Source organism: Ambystoma mexicanum, chromosome 4q (genome assembly GCF_040938575.1).
Source record: "Ambystoma mexicanum isolate Mex_15411 chromosome 4q, UKY_AmexF1_1, whole genome shotgun sequence".
Classification (NCBI taxonomy): domain Eukaryota; kingdom Metazoa; phylum Chordata; class Amphibia; order Caudata; family Ambystomatidae; genus Ambystoma; species Ambystoma mexicanum.
The window spans coordinates 1,241,495,306-1,241,519,385 of NC_090928.1; the positions used below are offsets into that span (position 1 = coordinate 1,241,495,306).

A 24,080-nucleotide genomic window follows, 5' to 3' on the forward strand; every position below is an offset into this window, starting at 1 on the left:
GGGTGCCCTAAGCCCTTAGGTAATTGGGCGCACAACATAGCAAGATTACTTATAGCTTGGTTACATTTGCATAGATAAGTATATACAGATATATACATGTGAATGGGTAATTGCAGTAATGATTGCAATTAATTATTTAATAATTACAGTTTGCATAGTTATAGGTGTGCGCATGTGCATGGGTAGTAATCGTTGGTGCACGGTTGCTGACTGAGAGGACAGGGAAGAGAGCGAGCATGTGTGGCTATGATTTTTTGTCTTTGTGATATAGCCAGTTGCGGGTTTTGCTCCTGAAGCTATTTAAGATAGGTCTCTTCTTAACTCGACTGGTAAAGCATTCCATTGCTGAGCTGCTTTTACTTGGAAGCTATTTCCACTTGTTTTTTGTAAGTGGAATCTGGGAATTTGGAGACAGTAGGAGTTGATTGGTCTAGTTGGGGGTGTGGAGAGTTTTCTGGTTATTCTTTCCTTCAGGTATGGTGGTGCTTTATTATTTAGGCATTTGTGGGTTAGAGTGACCATTTTAAGGAGGATCCAATCGTTGATTTTTAGCCAATTGTAATTTCTTCTGGCGTTGGAGATATGCTCACTGGTGGAGAGGTTCAAGGCCATTCTGAGTGCATTATTTTGCAATGTTTGTAGTAGTTTGTGATATATTTATTAGCTCCTGCATAAAGTGTTTTGCAGTAGTCCAACTTAGATAGGATGAGGGCATTGGCTAGAATGACGCAGCTAGCTGGTGAGAGGAATGGTCTGCATGCTTTCAATTTGCCGGTGTAGGCAGTGGATGAGGCCAAGGAGTTTACTTGTTTTTTTAGGGAGAGTGTGGAATCCAGGTAAAAGCCTAGAGTCTTCACTTCTTTGGCGACTATAATTATGTTGCCGTCGATGTTGAAGGCATTGTAGTTGTCATTACGTTTTTTTAAAATTGTTGGCTGAGCCAAGGTTTAGGATCTCTGTTTTATCATTCAGGCAGAGGCCGTGGGTTGCCATCCATGCCTGAATGAGGGTGCAGATTTCATTCACTAAATCTGTATCCGATGTGAAATTGCCCGTAAGGGGGATAAGGATCTGGGTATCATCTGCATAATTTGTGTAGGTGATACCCAGCCTATTAGATTTATCAAGTAAAGGCTTAGTGAAGATATTATACATGGTGGGCGAGACACATGAGCCTTGGGGGACTCCACATGTAGTTATGATTGGGTCTGCGGAGGCTGCCGTGGAGAAGACTCTCATGCATCTATTATCAAGAAATGATTGGACCAAGGCGATAGCTTCACTTGAGAAGTGGGCTGCCGATGCTAGGTGTTTGCATAAGACTGCATGGTCCACCAAGTCAAAGGCCGCCGACAGATCAAGGAGAAGCATAGCCGTGTTTCCTTCATCATTGAGTTCGTTAATGTGGGTTTTAATATCTATTAGGGCTGTCTCCATGCCATGTCGGGGTCTGAACCCAGATTGGCGAGAGCCTCAATGTGGCGTTTGCAGCGCAAGCCCGTTTGGCCGATGGCCTTGGTGGACATCTGGCTGGTGACACCAAAGACAGTACTATTGGTGGCGCTCATGTTTGCCTGCAGGGTCAGCAAGCTGCAGCTGTCTTCCAGCAAGGCCTTCTCCACGTTTCATAATGACAAGGTCATATTGCACACTCATGCATATTTTTTACCCACATTCCATTTGAATTGGGAAATCTGCCTGCCGGTGTTCTTCCTGAACCTGCAGTCTGAGGTAGAAAGGTCTTTACATTCATTGGACCTCAGAGTCCTCAAGTTCTATCTCTCTCAGACAAAATCATTCAGCAAATCTGAGGCATTGTTCATCCTTTTCAGGGAGCACGTCTCCCGGCACCAGACTTCCAAAGCTTATATCGCCCGTTGGATGGTCCTGGCCATTTCTGAGGCATATACAGCCATGGCAAACCAGTTTTTGGGGGGTGAGCAGGGAGGGATTCATGCCCATGGGGTTAGAGCTAAGGCCACGTCAGTCACATTTGAGACATGCGTCTTGGGATGTCATCAGCAGGGCGGCTACTTGGGCCACTCAGTCAGCCTTCTGTTAGCACTATTCCCTGTATACCAGCTCCAGGCACGATGAAGAGTTCTGTCAGGTGGTTCTGAAGAACCTTTTTGGTTCGTCCTAGGTAAGAGGCAGGTTGTCACAGCCCCACCCTATGGTCTTGTTCGGTGGAATCACACACAAGGATGAAGGAAAGGTGACGGGACGTATGCGTAATTAAAGTTACTCACCATAGTGACTAGAGTACTCATAGTTTATAGTCCCTGTTCCTCCATACGTCCCACCCACCTTCCTCCGCTTGTATGGTAGGAGCTAATATATTCAGTGTCGTCGGGTATTTAAGCATCCGATGTGTTAAAAGGTCACTGAGGTGAAGTGCTGGATGTCGGGGCCTCAGTGCCTCTGGGCCATTCACAGGCCCAGGGCCGTGCCCCTGCGCACGATACTAAATTTAAATGGGAAGCTCAATTCTTCACTGTCCAAGGCGGATGCCTAAATGGATGGAGAAAAGGGGACTATGGACTGAGTACTTTCATATCTCCCATCTGTAAATCTCCAAAACATCAGTGCAGATATTGTAGCATTTGGTAAGTTTGCGGGCCTGCAATAAGTTTGAATAAGTCTGATTTGCTGCCTCTGACCAAAATAACGGCAAACGGGCCATAGAGGGGGAATTGCATTTGGGCCAGCGTGCTCCTAAAAGACTAGGGATACAGATTGCCCTCACAGTAGGAGACCTTTATGCTTATAACTACGGGACCACTCGCAAGCAAATTTCAAGAAGAATTGACGGGTGGATTTATCTTCCTCTCTCCCGGTTAGGCAGAGTGGCGGCACTATAAATGGTCATCATTCTTTCTGTACCCATTTCAAATGATCCCAATTCATTTAACGAAGACCTTCTTCAAACAGCTCATAAGTATATTCAGTTAGCTTATATGGCGAGGGCAACAACAACTTAAGGCTGAACGTCACGACGTACTTTCATCGCGGGATGTTTTTTCGCGTTTTTTTTACTGCAAATTTTTTTCCCAAAAAGCCATTCATAATTTTTTTATTTTTTTATTAGTAAATTAAATATTTATATGGGGTGTGGTTGTTTGGGAATAAATACGAATTAAAGAAAATGGGAGTGTTCGGGTATGTTTCTGTACTATTTGGCTGCACAAGCCAGTTCAGCGAAATTGCAGTTTTAGAATAGCCCTTGCTCACTCCTGATGTATGGTCATGCATATCTAAGTATGAAAACCCCATAAATGTGGCATAGACTGGAACCAATACCCCCCTGTTCCCTGGAAAATAAATACACTTGCAATCACACGTTGGACCTGGCATAAAATCACTGACAGTCATAAGCTTAAGATATTGCTACCATTTAACCTCAAATGCTGGCACATCACACCCCCTATGAATGAGCCATGCATAGAAAAGTCATGGAGGGGTCTTGGAATAAACCTGCGTAACAATATGACAGCGCGTGAATTCTTCACACTTATTCCTTTCCAAGGAGGGAAATACACAATTTAATACACCCTCCTACTATAGAGTCAGATTACATGGGAGACCATGCAATGACAAGCGTTCTAGGTGGAACCTAGATTTGCTGCAAGCGTTGGCAGAGGGCCCGTGGTATGAGATCTGCAGCCTGACCAGTAACAGATCCATAAGCTCTAGGCTGTCAGTGATGCATCGCAACGTTCTACGCAGCTATACTGCACATCACCCATGAGGAGGAAATGCAATCCTGATCAATCAGATGGTGACCCCAAGTAGAGGACGCCCCTGCAGACTGCAAGCATATGGTCTGGGAATGTCCTAAACATATCTATTTCTAAAGGAGGGTTCCTGAGGAGATAAATGTTGCAGGGTATGTTCAACCATCTGGGTCGAAGCAGAGGTGAAACCATACAATCTCCGATTCACCAGGCTAGCCCTGCTGCTGGCCAGGAGATGTATAGCACAACATTGGATGCAGCACAGATTCCCCTCCCCCCCGCATCCCCAGGCCATCTCTCTGGGGGACTGGATAAATGATATGATGCACAGCCATGCAATTGACCTTGTAACCTTCTACCATTGAACTTCTGACCAAGAGACATCGGGAAACATTCAAACTAGATATTGCCATTGGGTTCTTGCTCATATAAGATTGATACTTTAACCGTATGACAAACTTTTATTATAATGGTGCATACTGTGCCTGGTAAGAGGACAAATAATCAATAAAAAACATTTTAAATAAATAGACTCAGCATCTCAGTGCGTGGTATGAGTGATGTGATGAAGGCTGTTGGTGGCCCACCCTTTTCTTCTTCCGCTAGCAGTTTAATCAGAGCATTGTAAGACACACCCATATTGCCTGCGCTGAGGCTCTTGATGTGCTTGTACGTGAAGCAGTGTTAGCAGAAGACAGTAACAAGACTTTAAGGGGGACACTAAAAGGGCTCCAACAAGGTAATGGAGCAAATAGGGACACCTGTGTGCTAGGTCTGGTGTACCCAAAGCACATCTCCTTCCACTCTGCAGGGATTTTCTGCGGTGTATGTAAGCAACATAGGGCTGGCACTGAAAACATGGACATATGTTGTACGAGGCACCTGAACATGACATTGATACAGAGCTCCCCATTTAAGTTGTGTAGTCTTTGATATGTGCTCTGTACTAGTTGATGTTTTCCCAGGCCACCCTGGACAGTTGGCTGGTAACGAGCACTGCACATAGGATTTGTCAGTGCAACCCCTTGATCATAAGGCCAGTCGGCTCGGGTCACAGCTGATGGTTCGAGCCAAGTTGGCAATGTTTGTGGGGCTGCAATCCCTGTGGTCCACTCTTCTATTCCACACCCTTTTCTCCCGCAGCAGAGTAGGGAATGTGGTCAAGTGGTATGATGGAGCAAATTGTGGAAACAGTTGCTTATTCCATTATTATATTGCATTTTTTATACAATCTAAAACGGATGTGTAATAGTGGAGCCAGATGCTTTACATTAAATGGTTAATTTTTCTTTCATTTATCTCTTCCAGCTCCCATATGAATTGCAGGACATGGTCAGCAAGCACCTCCAAGATCCCCAAGATTCTGCTGTGCCTGGGCACGAGACATCCCACGCCCTAAGCCAGTCTGATGTGGTACCCACTGCCATCATTGCCCGGGTACTTGAAAAGCCAGAGTCGATGATCCTCAACTCTGCCAAGTCCAGTAGTGGAAGTGGCCCTGTGGCTGAAGATGTCTTTGTCCACGTGGACATGAGTGGTACACCGTCCGATGCCAGTGCAAGCCCGGCACTGTCCAGGGGTGAGGGTAGCCCAGCGCCTGGAGAGTCTGGGCATCAGCAGCAGAATGGGGCACTGAAACAGCAGAACAGTGTGGAGAGCACTTCAGATGAGGTCCCTGCCTTTGAGAAACTAAACCCTTACCCAACGCCCCCACCACCCCACCCAATGTACCCTGGTCGCAAGGTCATCGAGTTTTCAGAAGAAAAGGTGAGAATCCCAAAGAACAGCCCACTGCCCAATTGCACCTATGCTACGCGGCAGGCTATCTCTCTGAGCCTGGTACAAGGTGAAGAGGATGGGCTGGATCGTCGCCGAACCGTGCCCAACAGCCCTGCTTCAGAGGGCAGGCGTCCAGCAGCTAGCCATGTCCCGCGACCCTCGTCCACACCAGCTAGGGCAAGAAGCGTGGAGCAGGATTTGCGCTCCTCACAGAGCAGCCCTATCAGCAGCCCGCCTCCACCGCCCAGCGCCTTTGCTAGCTCAGTCAGTTCTGAAGAGGACCTTTTGGCAAACTGGCAAAGAATGTTTGTGGATAAGGCTCCGCCAACCTCTGGCGGGGTGCTGGTGAACCGCACTTCCTTCAGCAGAGACACAGCACAGGAGCTGCAGCGCAGATTTAGTCAGTCTATGCAGGAACTGGGCCGAGTGGTTGCAGCATACTCGGATGGAGAGGAGTCTGGGCAGAGTTGCAGCTGGACAGTGAGCAGAGACTCTAGCTTGGACACTGACAGTATGGAGAACCGGGCAAGGAAAAGTCGCTTCGCCTCAGAGTATGGCTCCGAGTTCTCCCAAGAGGAGGCCAAAAACCTTCTGCAAATGAGTGGCCCCGGAGAAGAAAGTGGACATGACAGCCCTCATGAGAAGCATAAAGAGTACCCTACTGACCTTCTGACAGGAGACCCCCTAGTGTGTCCCGCAGAGGAAAGGGACATACTGTTGCTTCAGGAGAACTGCCAAGACTACAGCACAGGTTCTGAGGAACGAGTGGAACCAAGGGACAAGCCACCCAGTGGTCGACAACACCGTAGCCCCAAAAGGATGGGGGTACACCACCTGCACCGAAAGGACAGTTTGACACGGGCACAGGAGCATGGCAATCTGCTAAACTAGAACCTGAGGAGTAGGTGCAGGTCTTTCCCAGCTGCCCTCCTATTTCCCTATGGTACAGGGGCTGGATGAGACAGTGCTCAGAATGTGGGTTACTCTGTCCTTTGTCCCCTGGACCTTGAGAACATGTTAAAGGAAACAGCCAGCAGGAGCGAAGCCGAAACTAAAAGGAGACCGAACTTCTAGATTCTGGTAAATCACAGACACAAATCTCTGCCGATCGTGTCTGGGGAACACTGCAGCCCCACCCTGTAAGCTTTCCGAGACAGCACAGTCCAACACATTTCTGCAGTATATTTCAGTATAGTGTCAGGAGCACATAGTCCCTCCCGCCTATCCTTGCGCCCGATGGGCCTCGGATGCCGTTTCCCGACCATTGGTCCTGCTCCCATATCTTAGACACCCCATCACTGGGGTTTGTCCACCCTGATGCACACACATACTGCTACAACGCACCTTATTTGCTTATGACAGGCGCAGGTGACCAGTGTGCATTGCACCTGTCGCATCTAAATGTGTTCCTGCATTTGAGGGACTGATGACTGAATTGAATGAGATGTTGGGTCTTGGCCGTGAGGAGATCCTCGCCATCTCGTACATCTGGAAATGATGCGTGCTGTCCTGTTGTTTTTTTGGTGCTGTGTTTTTGTTTTGCAATATATTTGTTTTCTTATTGTTTGGTATGGTACGATTAGCAGCCAGACGTTTTCATGTTCTTTGTCCTCCATAGCATCTGACTCCATTGCGTTTTATTTTGATGGCCTTTCCCGCGTCCTTGGCTCATTTTCCAGCACTACGTTATTCGTCCACAGCCCAGCATATTTCTGGAAAAGAAAAGCGCCTGCTTCGTGCTTTATGACATGATTTTATTGAAAAACATTTTAAAGAATCTTTTATATGCAGAATGATACTGTCACTACAAAAAAATGGCCTTTGGATATGTAGGGCTGGTGGTGCCTAGGCGCTTCAGGAAAGACCCTCTTTCTGGACTGCTGTTACACGGCACCCCAAAATGTATTCATATATTCCAGAGGTCTGCCGACTTTGGCTGTCCAGATGCTTTAAACTGCAGCTCCCATATGCTCTAGCCAGCATAGTCAATGGTGAAGGATCATTGAAGTTGTAGTCCACAGCATCTGGGGATCTGCAGGTTTCAGACCCCTGATATATGCCATTTTGAATAGCTTTCCTCCGGCTCCAAAAGTCGAGTCTGTCTGACTCTGCAAACCATGCTGACAGCACCTGGTTGTATTTTAGAGACACCAGAGCATTATAGTCCTGATGCAGTGATGATATGGTTTTAAATCACCAATTTCAAATTTACAAATAGTATTTAAGCAATGGACAAAGCATATTTCATTACAAGTCCTTTAATCATTTCATCAAATCCCTGAAAAGTGATTAAACATGGGGCCATGTTAGGTCTGACTACAGTGGCAAATGTTTAACACAAGGGGTTTGCACAACTATTCCACAGTTCATAACAGTATTAGGTCGTGTGAATAGCCTTACTCCTAGTATACATGTGATTGCCCATCCTTCACTAAGCGGTGGAGCCTGCTAGTGGAATACCCCAAGAGAATGAATTGCCACTTCAGTATACATTTCTAGATCGGAGCCACTTGTTAAGCAGTGGGGATGTAGACCGGGGACTAGCACTTGTTGGTAGGAAAGAGGAGTGAGAGGGAAGGGGGGGGGGGCTCTGCAGGAATGTTGGCAGTATTGCCAGAAATCCAGCATTGCTGCAGTACATCCTGTAAATACAAAAACTCCTAGTTTCTTGCTTTTTTGTCCTGTTTTGAATCTGCAATGTCTTGAATTCTCAGAAGAAAAGACTAGAGGTTCCAAATGAGTGCAATTTTAACAGAAAAGCAAGAAATTGGCTTTTTCGATGCTTCTAGGATGTTTCAGTATTGTAGCTTGGTAGGATTCCTGGAATCCATTCTGTAGAAATGCCCAGCCCCGCTTCTAACTCTTATGATCTCCTTCCGCCGTCTTGTTTCAGTTATTGGAAGCTCATTGGCACACGATGAACTTCTATTTGGTGCCATCCTGCACTCAAAGGAGAGCATTACAATATACGTTTGTGCGTGATTGCAGTGCCTGCCGGCTCCCATGTTCTCCAGTTGGGTTTGATGGTCTTAAAGTTAGATTCACCAACTCTCACATCTTCATGCCATGAATAGTTTTCCATAACACTTTTGGAAAATGGCACTTTGGAATTGCCAACCTCATAGCCATTGGTTCCTAGCATTGCGTAAAAAAAAGACAGAAATGTCCAAAGATATAAGAAGCACCTCCATGGGCATCGGATGCTTATGAAGTTCCCCTTCAAATGGGATGCTGGAACAATCCCCTTGTGTTGTAGGTTTACATAATGATTGTTGGTTGCTGCCCCCAAACCGCTGCTTGCTTTGGATAGGCAAGTTTATCTGAGTGCATGGCATCACAATGGTTGACACTGCTACTGGTAGCTGGACCCATCTGTGGGCAAATTGGGCCGTTTCTAGTTCCTAGGCCAATTTATGTCTGCATCCTCGTCTGTTTGATTTTCAGTGTCTGGTCCATGGACGTTTTTAAGCCCTGGTGCACAACCCGTTCGGTCCCGCTTTGGTATTCTAGCTGGACAGTTCTTTGTGTTCTCTGTTGGTTAGAGCATTCAGACAAGGCCGATCTTGTGTTATTTGAATGTAATACTCTTTGACTTCTCCGGGACCTTAGTTTAACTTCTTTGGCCAAATAAAATTGGTTATACTTTGTTGGACATTTTAACTTGAAAGACTAAGGCGCCTGAATTGTATTTCCTTAATTGAGATCTGCATGTTGATAGTATTGTCATGTTAATGAACCATTAGTGGTGGTAAGTAAATGTAACACAAGAACTTCTTTTTTCCAACATTGTTAATGCTTGTTGAATGAATCGGACACCATCTTTCAGTCATGGATATTCCTGATGTAGTTATTACTATGAATCCTGCCCCTGTAGTGCCTTAAATGCAGTTATAATTAAGAAACTGAACGGTAGTATATACAAACCAAACGCTCTATGTAAGAAAGCCATCAAACACCTTACTTGCTGTGGGTTTTTTTAATTCGCCTTGTCGCAGAGTGTTTTATAGCGAACATAAAATATGTAATGCTTGGTATTCCATGCATGTTAAAGAAAAAAAGTTATTGTCTTAGGGTGCTTAACGTGCTATGCTTCCATCAAATTCCGGTTCGTCATCAGAGGTTTCATTGCACCCCTCAGTTAACCATCATCCTCCTTTGTTTTCATGTGTGTTTTGCTGGTGATACTGCATGGCTGTTTGTACATTAACTTCCAAAACATCTGCAAATCTTTAAGCTCCGCGGGAAGCATTACATGGCTTTGTGAACAGCCAGTTGCTGGCGTATTCCAGTTCCTGTAATCTGACGACCACCATGAAGCTGCATGTTCACTATTGCAGTATTTGGCTTAGTGACCCATGTGTTTGAATTTAGAGGTGGGGTTAGTCTCCGTTGGTATGGAACCAGTTTTCTCGGACTTTAACATTTTAATTTGAACTTTAACCTTGCCTGGGTGATCGCTGTGGATCCTACTTGTTCTAAATGCTTCTGGCACTGCCTTACAAAATATATTGGTCCAACCAAGAAATGCAGGTACTGTCGGCGTAGACAGGGTAGGGCCTGAGCGGGCAAGGCCCACCCAAAATTTGTAAATGCCCACTCAGCAGTGCTGTGTGGGCATTTACAGATGTTAATGTCACTGCAGTGGGCCCAACTACATTAGCTTCAAGCCCCACTTATTAGACAGTCCTGGCCTGGGTACTGACCCATTAAAATATATCAACATTTCTGTTACCTTCAAAATATTGTTAACACCACTGTCTCCTTGAGTATTGCAAAGCTGCTGAAAAGTCATTAAAAACCCTGTAGACCTGAGGCGCTTTAGTACTAGTACAGCAGTCCTGCTGTGAAGTGCGGGGACTGGCCTATTAAGTGCTGCAGTTCTGCTGAGGTGCTTGCTTTCTCTCTTTGATAACATTTAAACTGTGATAGTGAGAGTCTGAGGGCCCCTTATGAATCTGTACTGTAGAGGAGTTGCTCACCCTTTTAATGGTAGTGAAAAAACAGTGCAACTGTTTGTGCCGTGCCGGAAATGTATTCAATATTGTATCACTAAAGGGGCAAATATGCTGGTGTAAACCTAGTGAGGACACCTGAGCCTACCTCATTAGATGTTCTTGCCTACGCTACCTAAGATGTTTGCATTTCCGTGGGTTTTCTGAAAGATTAGAAGTCTTTGGTTTGAAAACGTAATTTGTAATACCATACTTTGAAAATCTGGAAAATGTCGCTTTTTTACGTTTGATTGATAGACCTGTAAGTTCAAGAATTTCTATTTGAATTTTGTTTTTGTTGTTTCATTTGTTGATGTTGGATTTGAAGTACTTTTCACTCTGCTACATGCGTAACGTCCTACGTCCATGCTATTCCGTGTCTTCTAATTCATGTGTCCCACCAGACACTCGTGCACTCTATTCTACTTTCACAAGGAGGGGTCGCTCCAAGTCACCTCTCTTTATTTTGCTAACTTTTATTCTTCCTGTCCTAGAAAACATGGCTCTTTTTTTAAAAAGAGATTTCAAATCATAGGTGTTCATTTGTCAATTTTTCTAGCACCTTGTATCGCATAGATAGGGACCACCTGTGGCATAACAAGTATTCGGGCATCCCAGAATGTGTACTTGCCATCATTTTTATGGGGCATTCTAACACAAGGGGCAGTTGGGGCATCTAAACAGCAACATTCTAAAGAAGGCTTGTATGTGTGCTCCTGAGCTATTCTCTTTGTTTGGTTGATAGTCCTGCGGCAATTGAAGAAGTGAGATCTTTCCCAACAAAACTAACATTCCAGTGCTGAGTCATACAGATACCTCCTCATGGTCTAGAGCATGCTTTTCCCCGTTTTGAAGGTCAACTCAGTTATTTTTTCAAACACTAATATTGAAAAAATAAACATATTCGTTTTCTCCGAAGCTCTACACCACCTAATCAAATGAATATAAACAGCTACCCTGGAAAAACACTACAATTCCTTTTTAAAAACAAAATGATGTGGAATTCTTTTTATGCACTTTATCATGGCCCATGACTCCAGAAGTAGTACACCTGTTATAACTCGATATATATATACCTATACATACTCCATTCTCCTGTATGACTCTGGAATAGTGGAGGGTAAGTTCCTTCCTCTTATTTTGCAGGACTACCCCTATGAGGCTTGATTTGAGGTAGGGTCTGCTAGATTATTACAGAAGTGGTCTGTAGCAATTCTGAGAATCTGGCAATGGATGTACCTAGCAGTTAGTGTGTTGCTAAAGAACCTAAGACGTCAGGTAAATATCTGAGTGCAAACTGCTGGACAGCAAAGCCAAAGGCTATGCAAAGGTATTTGGCAGTAGTAACACATTGGAGGCCAGACCTTTCGACTTAACTTGGAAGCGTTGTCAGGTAAAAATCACAGCTGTTGTAGGAGCCTGGAAAAGGACTCTGGGTAGTAAGACCCTGTCGCTTATGCATTGTCACGGTACAAGATTGTATACATTATGTGTTATTTGCCGTAAGCTCACAGTTATCAGAAAACACTATTTAAAGCCATGTTTTGGATCTCTTGGGAGTTAGGACTGTGCAGGGTGCATTTGGTCTCTAATCCCTAATATTCTTACTTGTTTTAGATTGCAGGAATGCTTTAAATGTTTTACTAAGCTAATATTCGAGAGTAGGCACCGATGTGTACTTTTTGTTAATCACTGTTGGAAATGTGTGAAAATTCATTCATTAAATAGTTGCATGCTTTTGACTGAAACAAGTAAATGCATCAAATAAAAAGATTGCCATTTAAAAAATAAAACTAGGGCACAGCACAGTTTCACCCCCTGCACACACTTGTCCTAATCATCCCAGTCAATTCTACTCCTGTTTTTTTTTTTATCCAAATATTTCTCCAATTTGGCTTTCAGACTTCAGGTTTTTCAAACCTTTCTTTTAAGATTAGTGCCTTATACCTTCCAAAAAAGCTCTGATATTATTCTGAAACTGAAATAATGGAAGTGGCAACTGTTCCTCAGGCGGTTGAAGGGTTTCACTGAACATGTGGCATTCCTTAGATATGCATATTGCAGCACCTAAACGCGCTTTCTAGGCATTCAGTTTCACACACAACTAAGCTTAAATAAAAGTCCTTTTCATTCCTGGAACTGCAAGCAAGTTCCTTCGTTTGTTTTACTTACAGACTTTGGGAACGGATTGCTGCTAAAGATTATTTTTAGGTTGTCATCGGTTTGTATAAAGCCTTACTGTGAGAGATTCCTGAAAATGGATGTTTCTGCATCCAGAGTCTTTGTCCCCAATAGTGCTTTTGTCCTTTTTCTTCTCGTTCTTAATCTTCCTGTCGTTATCCTATGCCATTTATTCTCTGTGTGGGTGTCCACAGCAAGTGTTTCTTTCTTACTAGCCGTAGCCGTTTATACTCCATTCTGTTCATTCACATTGTATGAATAAGACTCTTAATTAGCTTTGAAATAAACAGTGTTTGAAGCTTCCACAATGACATTTTCCACCATATTAAGGGCATTATTTCTGAGCCATATCAAGTATTTCCCTTTTTTGTACTGCTTTCTCCAGATGGTTGTGCTGTATTCCCTGTGTACTTCTGAGTTCAACTATTAAGAAGTCATCTCTTAAAACCCAAAGTCCGAGCACTATCTGGGTTAATGCTGGAGTGATCTATGGACCATGAGTCGCATGTTTGCTTTCCTGGGGATTGACTATGCCATTCATCATTTTGAGTAAAATGACACCTATTAAGTACAAAAATGGTAGCACCTGCTAGTTACAGTGCTAAAAATATAACTTTTGCCAGCAAGTTACGTTAACCTATTCCTCTGTAGTAGTCTTCAAGTGCACAGGGTTGCAAGTGATAAATAAAACTCATTTATTGTTTCCAGAGCATGCAGGCCAATGTATTTATGTTGGCCTGTGCATGTCTCGCTTCGGACTCAAGTCCCTTAAAGATATCTAGGTTAAAGATGGACAAATGTGTCTTCAGATTCCCTATTATCCAGGCATGTGCCCATACTTTTTATTTTACTTGCATCTTGAAGTTCAAACGAAATCCTATCTCGCCATATTCCATTACGTCATGGTAGTTGGAATAATTGGTAGGTTCCCTCCTTATTGGATTTGGTGTGATCATTCGTTGCCTGAATGCCTATTTCACCAGTCTTATCAGATTTTCCTTCCATTTGTGACACTGGTGGGTTAGGCCCCATATGCCATTTCTTGCTAACACAGGGCCATCTCTCCCGACTCCTCTGCTGCTTGTGATGTAAGCCCCTCCGTAGTTGAACTTTTAAAGATGGCTGCTTCTTCTACATCGTAACATGCATAGTGCCTCGAAGGCATTGCCATACCAGCTATAGTCATCTGACCTGTCACAGTAGCCGTTTAGGTGTACCAAAATAGCCTTAAAACTCCTCACCATCTTCCATTGTAACCTGCTTAGCTATTGGCACAAGCGCTGATGTATACTTAACTGCAGTTTGAGAAGAACTCTATTAAAGATACAGATCATAGTCTTGTGGTGTAGGTGATCGTGGAATCTGAAGTCATCATGACAAGAACTTGAAGGAGTTTGGTGTGGACTGCACTTTAGACAAGGAGAAGGCAACAACATTGCCCCCCTAGAGCAGTGGGGCATGCAGGCTCACTGGAACTCTTTTTGCCGTTGTGGTAAAACTGGCATTATACCTTTCCCATTTAGCCTTAGTTTTCTCTACCACATCACGCTCAATCCCCCATCTTTACACGTGGATCGCATTCAAGGGGTCAAGTACTGAAGGGCTGGATTTCAAGTCTCTACTAGATTTTGGTTGGTGTTTGGAATAACAAGTAGGAAAGGGAAGGTTTTATGGTATCCTAAATGAAGAAAGTGTAAGAAGACTTGTGTTCTGTCACATAGGATTTAATGAAGGTCAGGTGATGGGCTCTGCCACGGCTTGTTCGTGGAGGGAACAGATAATCTGTTGTCTACTAGAGTTCTGTGATATCAAGGTTGGAGAGGGGGTGTGGATGCACCTGGTGGATCACGTTCTTACCTTCTTTGGTAGCTTATCAAATTGTCTTGCTGTAAAATTGGTTCATTTAAGTGAACCAGAGCCCATTGTGATCATGTGACAACTTGGTAATGTGGCTACAGTGGACTCTTCTTCAATATATGAGACTGCCTGAAGAAGACCCCTGTACGGGGCATGCAACTCTTCCCCTCGGTAATCGAAAGATCATGCCCTCTGCTCTGCTACTATTCAAAGGCTTCTGCAGGTTCTGTGGTGAGGTGTGCTGTGAGATTAATATAGGAGTATGGGATAAACGGTTTTTTTACCTGATTTATTGTAGTATTACAATCCATAGCTACTACAACCGCACACACTCTGAAGAAAGTGATCTTTATAATGCCTTAGTTTGAGCTGGTAGCAAAGACACTCCATCATCCAGCTCTCTAGTCTTGGCAATCGTTTAAATGATTATGTTTTGGCCTTCAGTTGATGGGTCAGGGAGGTGGTGGTTGTACTTTTAAACAATAACTGCAGTTTTCCAGCACTGGAGGTTTCATAGATTTGCTTCCCTTGCATTTTCCCTGTGATTAGGTTGGGAATCCTCGAACAGTTTTACATATACGCACACCATAAATCTGCCATTGGCTTCGGTGATCGGTCCACCTCGTTGTGGGCCTCCTGGCCAGTCAGGTGGGCAGGCCTAATGTCCTCACACAGGGGCCATTTTCAGGTTCTGGCAACACAATGGGGTGCAAGTAAATGATGAGCCTCTGAGGTGTAGGCGGGTGGCTTGCCCGTGAATCCTTGAAAGATACCTTCCTTCAGCAGTGTATCTTGCAGAGATTCACATGTTGAGTAATTGCAAAGTAATTGGAAAATATTAAGGCCATACCTTGCAAGGGAGTAGGTGATGAATGAGGCTGAGCTCACCAATCCAGTTCTGCAAAACCACCTGTATAAACGTAGACAACTCTCTGGCCTTTATGTCCATACAGTGGTGACTGGTGAACTTATGCTTCACTTACCAAGTTGCTGTCCTGAGCTCGACCTTTAATAAGATAAACAAGACCCGAGTCCATGTGAAATGCATTAACTCTTACCAAGGGTATTCTGGTGTTCTTCCAGCTGCCTTTCTGCCGTTGGGAAAGTGGAATAACAAGTCCTGGAGGTTTTTTCAGGGAAAGGCCTGGGCTTATTTCCACCCGTTTTGAGCCCAACCATGCTGAGGAATGGTTGCTCTTGCTTTCCGATATTCGGCTGGACGTGTACCTGCTAGGAGACCCTAAACTCTGCATCTTATGTTCCCAGATGCCCCTGTTTGGATGGCTGCTTTGAACTCTGCTTTTAGGATTCCTTTAGTTGCAAGAGGCGTCTGTTCTTGCTGCACTGTAAATCCTACCATAGATTTATTAGCGCTCCAGAGTCTGTATGACTGACCAAGGAACTCCCTTTTAGCATCATTAGGTTCACAGTTTCAAACTTAAGGTCCATTTATTAGACCACCTAAGGACAGGTGGACTTTCTAAAGCAACTGCACATATTTAACCCCCTGAAGTGCTGCATGAGCGAGATTAAATTGCTGCTATAAGAGGTCCTGTGTTGTGTATGATCATGGCTTAGAGATTTTTCAGATCATGTTTAGGGCAGTAATGACAGTCTTGAAAGAGTAAACGAAGAGGGGCAAGGTTGTGTGAGTAGTGGAGCGCAATGTCAAACTAGTGGAGGATGAATGTACTGGCTGCTTCCACATGTAATTATGTTGGTAACACAATGTAGTTTACATCTGTGGGTTAAATGGGTTCCGTTCAGTGTCTCAGTGTTTTGTGTTTGTTCTGCGAGCACGACATTTGTATATTCAAAGGAAAGGCTGATGAGGTCTACCTAACTTGACTTGTTTCCTTGCATGGCCCCCTTAATGTGCAATATGGTGCTGCCGAGACACTGTGCCTTTCTGACCATTCATTTGGCCAAACTGCTAGGCCGCGTACCCTCTGTACAAGAACGCAAGCAACCCAGACATGTCTAGGGCTTGCAGGTCAGGCTTGACGGGTATCTTTAAGGGTTTATTAAAGAGTGATTTCCATGACGGAAGAGGAATTCCAAGTGCTTAAGAAGCCTCTGATCAAGTCTTGGCTCAATGATCACATTTGGCTTTTCTAAGTGACAGTTGTTGTCTCTCACCTTGTTGATGTCCGGCAAGGTAGAAACGCGTGAGGTTGCTTGTGCCTCCATGCATAGGGGACATGGAATAGCAGTTTGTGCCTGGGTGCATCTTTAGGGGTAGAATGAACTCTTGATTTGATGATCGGCCCCTTACTATAATGGCACTGATTTGATGAAGAATTATGGAATGGTTTGCCAACTGAAGACCTCTTTTATGCATCATCTGACGTGTTCTTAGCCTATTTCACAGTGAACACCTAATTGGGAACCGTGTGTGGGAGTGGCTCTCTTAGTCATTGACACCAGTTCCTCACACCTGCACATAAACGAGCCTAATCCATGAGCATTTGAATCCCCTCGGTTTGTTTGCGATTTCTCCCGGTACGGCCCTTGACACGTACGTCCATCTAGTATTTCCCACCGCACAGCAGCGATGGAGTGCAGGTGGACCAGGTTTGAAGTCTGCATGGGATTTTTTGTTTAATTAGTCTGACAGTATTACGGCTGTGAATGTCTCATGGCTCTCTCTGTCCTCCATACTTCTTAACAAGAGACTGTTAATCTCCAACTAGGTTTATATTCAGAATTTCTCAAAACTGACATATATTTTAAGACAAAAAATAAACTATTTTAAAAAGAATTTATTTGTGCATGTCTTTTGTGGTTGCTGAATTGGAAACTTGCTGCAACAGCTTTCACTTTACGCGTGAAGGGCGCCACAGCTTCTCGGTGAGTACACTTGCAGCACACAGGTAAATGTGCAGTCACACTCGGGTACATCATACTGTTCTGGGTGCACAGGACGACCAGCAAACACCTAGCAATAATCTTTTACATTGACCAATTATAATATTAAGTACAAAATATTGATTTGTCTTATAGTTGGGGAAAGCGTGGGGCGAGGGCAGGATTAAGGGTTACTCCAGGAAATGTGCTCCTTGTGCCGGGGGCTGACCCTCCTCTCCTTTTATTGCTGACCTAATACCTCTTCTGGATTTCGAAAATCATTTTCATTTTTTCTAATGAAATGTTAGCTTGCTGATCTGTATTGTTGTTTTCTGCATCATTTATTGTACGTATGAGAACATTTTTATTCTGTTTCTGCCATTACAGCATTACTAGTAAATATATTTACAAACGATTTTAAAAAAGAAAAGTTACATCACAAAATAATCAACGGAGTAGAAAACACAACCTGAAAATATAAAAAAGCATTCTAAAACACACAGGAAGTGGATATCACTGACCCAATCTCATTAACATCGCCTCTTGGATAAACCGCGCCGCATCATACTTTGACAGTATCTCATTGCCTCTCAAAATCGCATACAGTGCTCCCACTCTCCCGGGGCCCAATCTGCGTGAATGTGGGCTTATGTCACAGTCACATCATTTATCCCCCACAAACCAATTTCAATATCGATGTTTGTCTTGAATTTCAAGGACCTTGAAATTCCCACGAGTTATTAAACATCTCTGACTTGGAGAGTGCATGATTTCCAAGTCTTTCTTCGATTCCAAAGGGTCTTTTATCTGCACCCACATTCTTAGCAAGCGGAAGGTATTTGATACTGCCCAGTCCACGAGTACTGCTACCTTTGTTGGTCACTTAGCAAGAGTTTGGATTTTAATCCGTCCCACTTTTCGCAGTATGTAGGGATGTGATGGTCTAACGACACCCTGGCTACTTACATCAGTGATATTCTTTACATTTGGATTTGTGAATCCAGAAATCAAATGAGTGTGGCCTATGGAGACGTTCCATCTTTCAATCTAATTGCGCACATTGGTGTACATCCAGGGACACCTAAAACTAATATTTAAAAACGGATTCTGTATCACTTCCAATGGCCTATACCCCAAACACCCCCACACTCCAGCTCCAGAAAGTGCTACTGCAATCACTTTAGCATTACAAACTTCTATGCACTTGGAAAAGACCTGTGTTGTGCTCCATATCGGTAATAACATTTCAGTAAACCACTGATTCTGTGACTCAACGGATTCTTAATCCTTGATGCATGTGCTTCCCAAGAGCGACTGTTTGAGAACATAGTGCATTACTACTTCCACTAGTGAGCCCTCCAAAAACCCGTTGTACTTGGCGCTTTTCCCCCTCCAAATGCTAACTTTTGGTTTCCCTAAATTCATCTACTTCGTATGGCTTGAAGTAGTCCCTACAACAATCTGACTTCACTGTACCTTTAGGCGTTAGGTCCATCAAAGTAGTATTGTATTTAATAGGTCGATTTTTATTTACATGCTAACCTAGGTTTTCAATTTAGTCATCTGTGTTGTCAATATTCTTAAATGCAACCAGCTTTTATTGTGCATGCAGGACAAAGGGTCTTGCGCTCGGGAATGTTTGCCAATGAAGAAAGGTATGCGTGCGGTGGTTGGGGAAGTAATCAACACATGTTCTGGTGCTGCAACCTCTTGGGCACAAGCTGCATCAAAAGAACCTGGTGTCGGAAGGGATTAAGCTTGCCCCTGGGTTGAGCGCAGTACCGTCTCCGAGTGGAATTTCAGGTAGTGAAGGACAATGCTTCTGCTTAATGAGTTTTTCTAATAGATTGTACCTTCCTCCCGCCCACAAACTGCTCATTTCTTGGGATGGCACATTGTGCATTCAGGATATGGAAATCTCTTAACGGCCACCCTGGGGGAGATTTGGCTCCATGGCTGGATCACTAATGGTATCCTTGGTGATGGATGGGACATAGCTAACACATGGATTTACATGCTTTGCATAGCCTGCCATCTAATGGTTGGACCAGAGGATTATAACTGAAAGCTGCCCAAAGAGGTATTATGTAATTATACCATGCTTCTAGTGCAGGGGTCTGCAACCTTTGGATCTACAGATGTTACGTACTACAAATCCCATGATATCTGGCTATTGGCTACGATGTTTGCGGATGGTTGGAGTTGTAGTCCAAAACACCTGGACAGCCAAAGATTGCACACCTCTGTTCTAGTGCTAGTCTACCAACGATACTGCATCCACTTGCTCCCCTCTATTTGTTTTCTGCCATCAGTTCAGTCGTGAGGTTGGTGTACAGAAGAAGAAATGGTGCTACAACGCTATTGGCATGGGCATAAGCAGTGTTGGAAATTGACATAATGTACTACCCCCTGTTTAGTGCAGATGTGCGATTTGGGTGAGGCGGTGCCCCAGGCTACATCAGCAGCACCAGATCTCAAGGAAGTGAGTTGAGTGATGTTGGGGGGACACCTGCAGGAAGGTATGGCTCACGTCGATTTGCATAAAAGCAAAGAACATTTTGGGAACATGAGAATGAGCGCAGAATTTTACATTTGAGATAGGTCTGTGATATTGATTCAAGCATTAAACCTTCTGAGTAACTAATGCAACCTGAGCTTTTTGCTTGTTTTGTCACAATACTCACCCGGACAAAAAAATGTCTGTACACTGCAAGACATATGCTCATTTGTACAGTGCCTGTCTATGGAGGCTTGGGCTGTTTTGCAGGGAGCCGGTAAATTAATCACGTAGTCCTTATCTACTGTACCCAGTGAGGGAGCCCCAGCTCCAGAGCAAGTCTTGGGAGACTCTTAAACCGGGGGTAAATGGGGAGCTTCAGACCAGAACAGTGCCCTGGCAAGACACATTTTGCAAGAGTACAACTCGATATCGTTCCAGCGCAACTCCTCCCCTGGGATTATTTGGCATCCGCACTGAGGGATCATGTAACACAGTGCATGCAAATTAATGTTAATATCCGGTCTCCAAATCCATTTTGCAGCTACGCCTCATGGAAAATACGTGATTGTTTTAATTGTGCCCTCAACACAGTCACCTGTTCCTATGGATGCATACCTACAGGGTGTGCAACTAGTGATCCTAACAAGAGCACATGCCAGAGATGCAAAGGGTTTTAGGTGAAAACTCTTGAAAGGAACGGTATTGGGCCGCACAAGCAATGAACACTGAGGGCTAACGCCCCTCGGGCACCGCAAGAGGAACAACATGAGGTCTTGGAGACCATTTCAGTGGGGGCACAGTACGAGTCAGACGAGCCTGAATCTGAGGGGGTGCAGTATTTGGGTCTGTGAGCCCCTACCTGAAGGGGCTACGGTGAGCCTCTTGCTGTATGGCAAGAGGTACTGGGAGGTGAACCCTATGCTTAGAAAGGCCTGAATGGGCTCTGCAGGAGGAAGGATGTCTCCCTGGAGGAATGGATGCCCCGTAGAGCAGGGCCAAGAGTACAGTAATCGTGAGGCAACACAATCACAGTTGTAGTATTGTGGGGGTCTGTGCGTGCACAAGAAGAGAGAGAGGGGGAGCAATTAAAGACACTGGGATTCGGCCCCTCAACATGCAATGGACAACCAACAACTAAAGAATCTGAGTGTCTCTCAACCTCCTCTCACTATGTATGGATGACTCAGTCCATGAACCAACTAGATACTGAGTCTGTTTTTTTGATAAGCAATATTTACATTTATTTAAGAAAACATTAATTCAATCAATACAATATTAAAAAACATTTAACCACATTGATATTAAAAAATGTGTTACACATCTCTAAAAACCTCACAAACCCTAGTCTACACATACATTGTCTAAAACACACCCTACCTATACAAATCTAAAAGTGACAGTGCAAAGATCAACACTATACAGTACAGTGCAAAACAATGAAACGGTAAGTAGCAACAGGGGGCTCCTCTTTTCAGGATAACCTCACCGTACCTATATGACTGGTCTTGATGCAAATAATTGCCCTTTCTTTGCTACAAGGGCCAAAAAACAAAACTCAATATGTTGTTAACATTGTTTTCTTTTACAGTGTAACAAGACCCAACATGTTTCGTTCATCTGATTGTTCAGAACGAGTTAGACGTGAACTTCAGGGGAACCAACTGCACTCTGACAACCTATACTGCAAGACCAGGTGCAATCCCAACACCAACAAGGTGTGGGTAACAATACCAACAACCGTCAATAAAGCTGATGAGTCCAGAGCGTGTTATCCAAGTGTCCTTAACACAAATGGTTATGAGTGTCTTGGAAGTAGACTATCATTAATCATGCAGTCATGAAGACAGGAGAATTTTGTCAAACGCGCATCACATGCTCTTAATGGGACACACTCCAGAGATACAGCGGCTATGCGTTGACTCCCGCACCGCTGTATCTCTGTGTTGCTGCAGGGCTATTCGGGCTCGATTTCGACCGTGTTCTGTCCGGTTCAGACAGAATCTCCTTCGTGCCTCATATTGTCCTCCGCCTCCAGTTCTTCACTGCAGACTATGCCTTTTATTTAGCGCAGTGATGCGTGTGTGTTGGTCGAGACACAGGTGGACACACAGCGCACTTCCCACACGCATGCATTCCAATTCGTCATATCCCTCACTGCCGTCAATAATAGTTCTCGTCTGTTGGTCTGTGTGAACTTGCCTGGTAATCAAGTGGTTCTTCTCTCTGGGTAATTTCTATCACCAACTTCTGTTTGTCCTCGATTAGGTCTTCTGCTGATACTCTCCGGTCCTCCACTAACCGATTTTTTGCCATGTCATCATTGCGGCTTACATTATCTCATCCTTTTTCCAGTTGCTTGAAAATCACCATTCCTAGTGATGGGCAACTGCCTAAACCATGTGCTCACCATGCTTCCCTCCTTTGCAATCACTGAGTGGCACAGCAACAAATGGTAGATTAAATGTGCTTTGTGGAGGTGAGTTTTTCACAGGCTGTGTCCCAAAAACAAACGTCTGCTTCCTTGGCTCCACAGCACACACTTTGTCATGCTGTGTAAAACTCTTCTCGCTGCACACTGTTGTGCGCCAAGAGTGGCAGGCTTCCACCCTGTTATGTTAGGTAGATTTATAGCGTGCACGTTCACCCGGATGCATCTTGGCGTGAGGAATAACCCAACAGGACCGCAGCCAACAACGCTTTAACAAAAAAGAGCGGTTTTAAGTGATTGAAATCCAAATGGTTTTCAGTCTACGTTTCAGTGTAAGACTGTTCCAAAGTTTACCAGCCACTACTACAGAGACGGCCCGGCCAACAACTCTCTGAAGGTGGAACTTGGGAACTAAAACCAGGCAGTCACCACCAGAGCGGAGAGTGCAGTGAGGAATATAAGGCTGGAACCTATCCCGAAGTAATTCCGGCCCAACCTGATAGTAGGCTCGGTGAACCAAACAGGGATTTAAAAGCTATGCGCTGTTTCACCGGGAGACAGTGTAAACGATGCAGAACCGGGCTGATGTGGGAACCATATGGTGTAGCAGTGGCAACCAGAGCAGCCAGGTTCTGTAACAGTTGCAGCTGATGGATAAGACCAGCTGGCTGAGCCAGGTAGGGAGTGTTGCAATAGTCGAGCCTACTAGAGACAAGAGAAGCCACAACTAATGGACGAAGCAGGGATGGAAGAAAAGGTAGAATCTTGCGGTGAGCCCAGAGCAGGAAATGTCCAGACTGACATACCGCACTCACCTGCAAGGCCTTAGACAGTGATACAGACAGGTAGACCCCTATGTTTTTCTCCACTGTCACCGGAGTAGGAAATGCACCCAGCGAGGAAGGACAAAAGGAAGACAAAGAATCCGATGCAGAGGAGGTCCATACTACCAGGACCTCTGTCTTATCCCCGTTTAGTTTGACAGCTGGTGCTTATCCAGTCACCCACGGCTGACAGCCACCCAATCCCGGTCAAGGTCTAATCGGACCAGGATTTGTGTGTCGTCCGCATAAGGGTAACACCTAAAGCCACGGGAGTGGATGAGAGCTACCAGAGAACAGACATTGATGTCAAACAACATCGGGGACAAGGCAGAGCCATGGGCGACTCCACAAGAAAGAGAATGGGCGAGAGAAAGAAAAGGAGGCAGAGATGCAGACTGGCCTCAGGCAGTCAGGAACGAGGTGAACCAGGCTAGTATGGGGCCAAAGATGCCAATGGAGGCCAGGCGAGAGAGGAGGAGGGAGGGTCAACGGTATCAAAAGCTGCTGACAGGTCAAGTAAAATCTGTTTGCATCCTGTAGGGGGTGATTCTCTGAAGTTAGCAACTTGGCTCATTCAGAAAGTTCTTGAGTTTGCTCCCTTAAAATAGTAGTCTGTTGTTGAACATGAGGGAAATTGGCAAGATATTTCCATTTTTGGGATCACTGCATTCACTGCTTTGGCAGTGACTATCTCTAATTTGGGGAAGTAGGAGAATGTGTCCATCATTACAAGCTTGTGCCATCATTACAAGCTTGTACCTTCCATTCGTTAGGGAGCTGAACAAAGCACAGACATTTCCCCAGGGTCCTTCTCCTGTGGGCATGGACTGGCAGGGGAGCATGTGGAGAAGCGACACTGGCTGCTTGGCAGGGCTTGCACCTTGATATGAGTGCCACTATGGCTGGCTCCAGCTCTAGGAGCCTAGAGCCATACTTTTT

General features: G+C 44.6%; 1 protein-coding gene across 4 annotated transcripts in view; it reads left to right on the plus strand.

The window, feature by feature from the left end:
* Positions 1-17,303, plus strand: part of TJAP1 (tight junction associated protein 1) — a 580,368-nt gene extending 563,065 nt beyond the window's left edge. For all 4 annotated transcript variants that reach the window (XM_069608809.1, XM_069608808.1, XM_069608811.1 and 1 more), the window contains one exon: positions 5,043-17,303. In XM_069608809.1, coding sequence (XP_069464910.1) covers positions 5,043-6,404 — 1,362 coding nt within the window. In that variant the 3' untranslated portion in view covers positions 6,405-17,303. The remainder of the gene's footprint in view (positions 1-5,042) is intronic.
* The last annotated feature ends 6,777 nt before the right edge of the window (positions 17,304-24,080 follow it).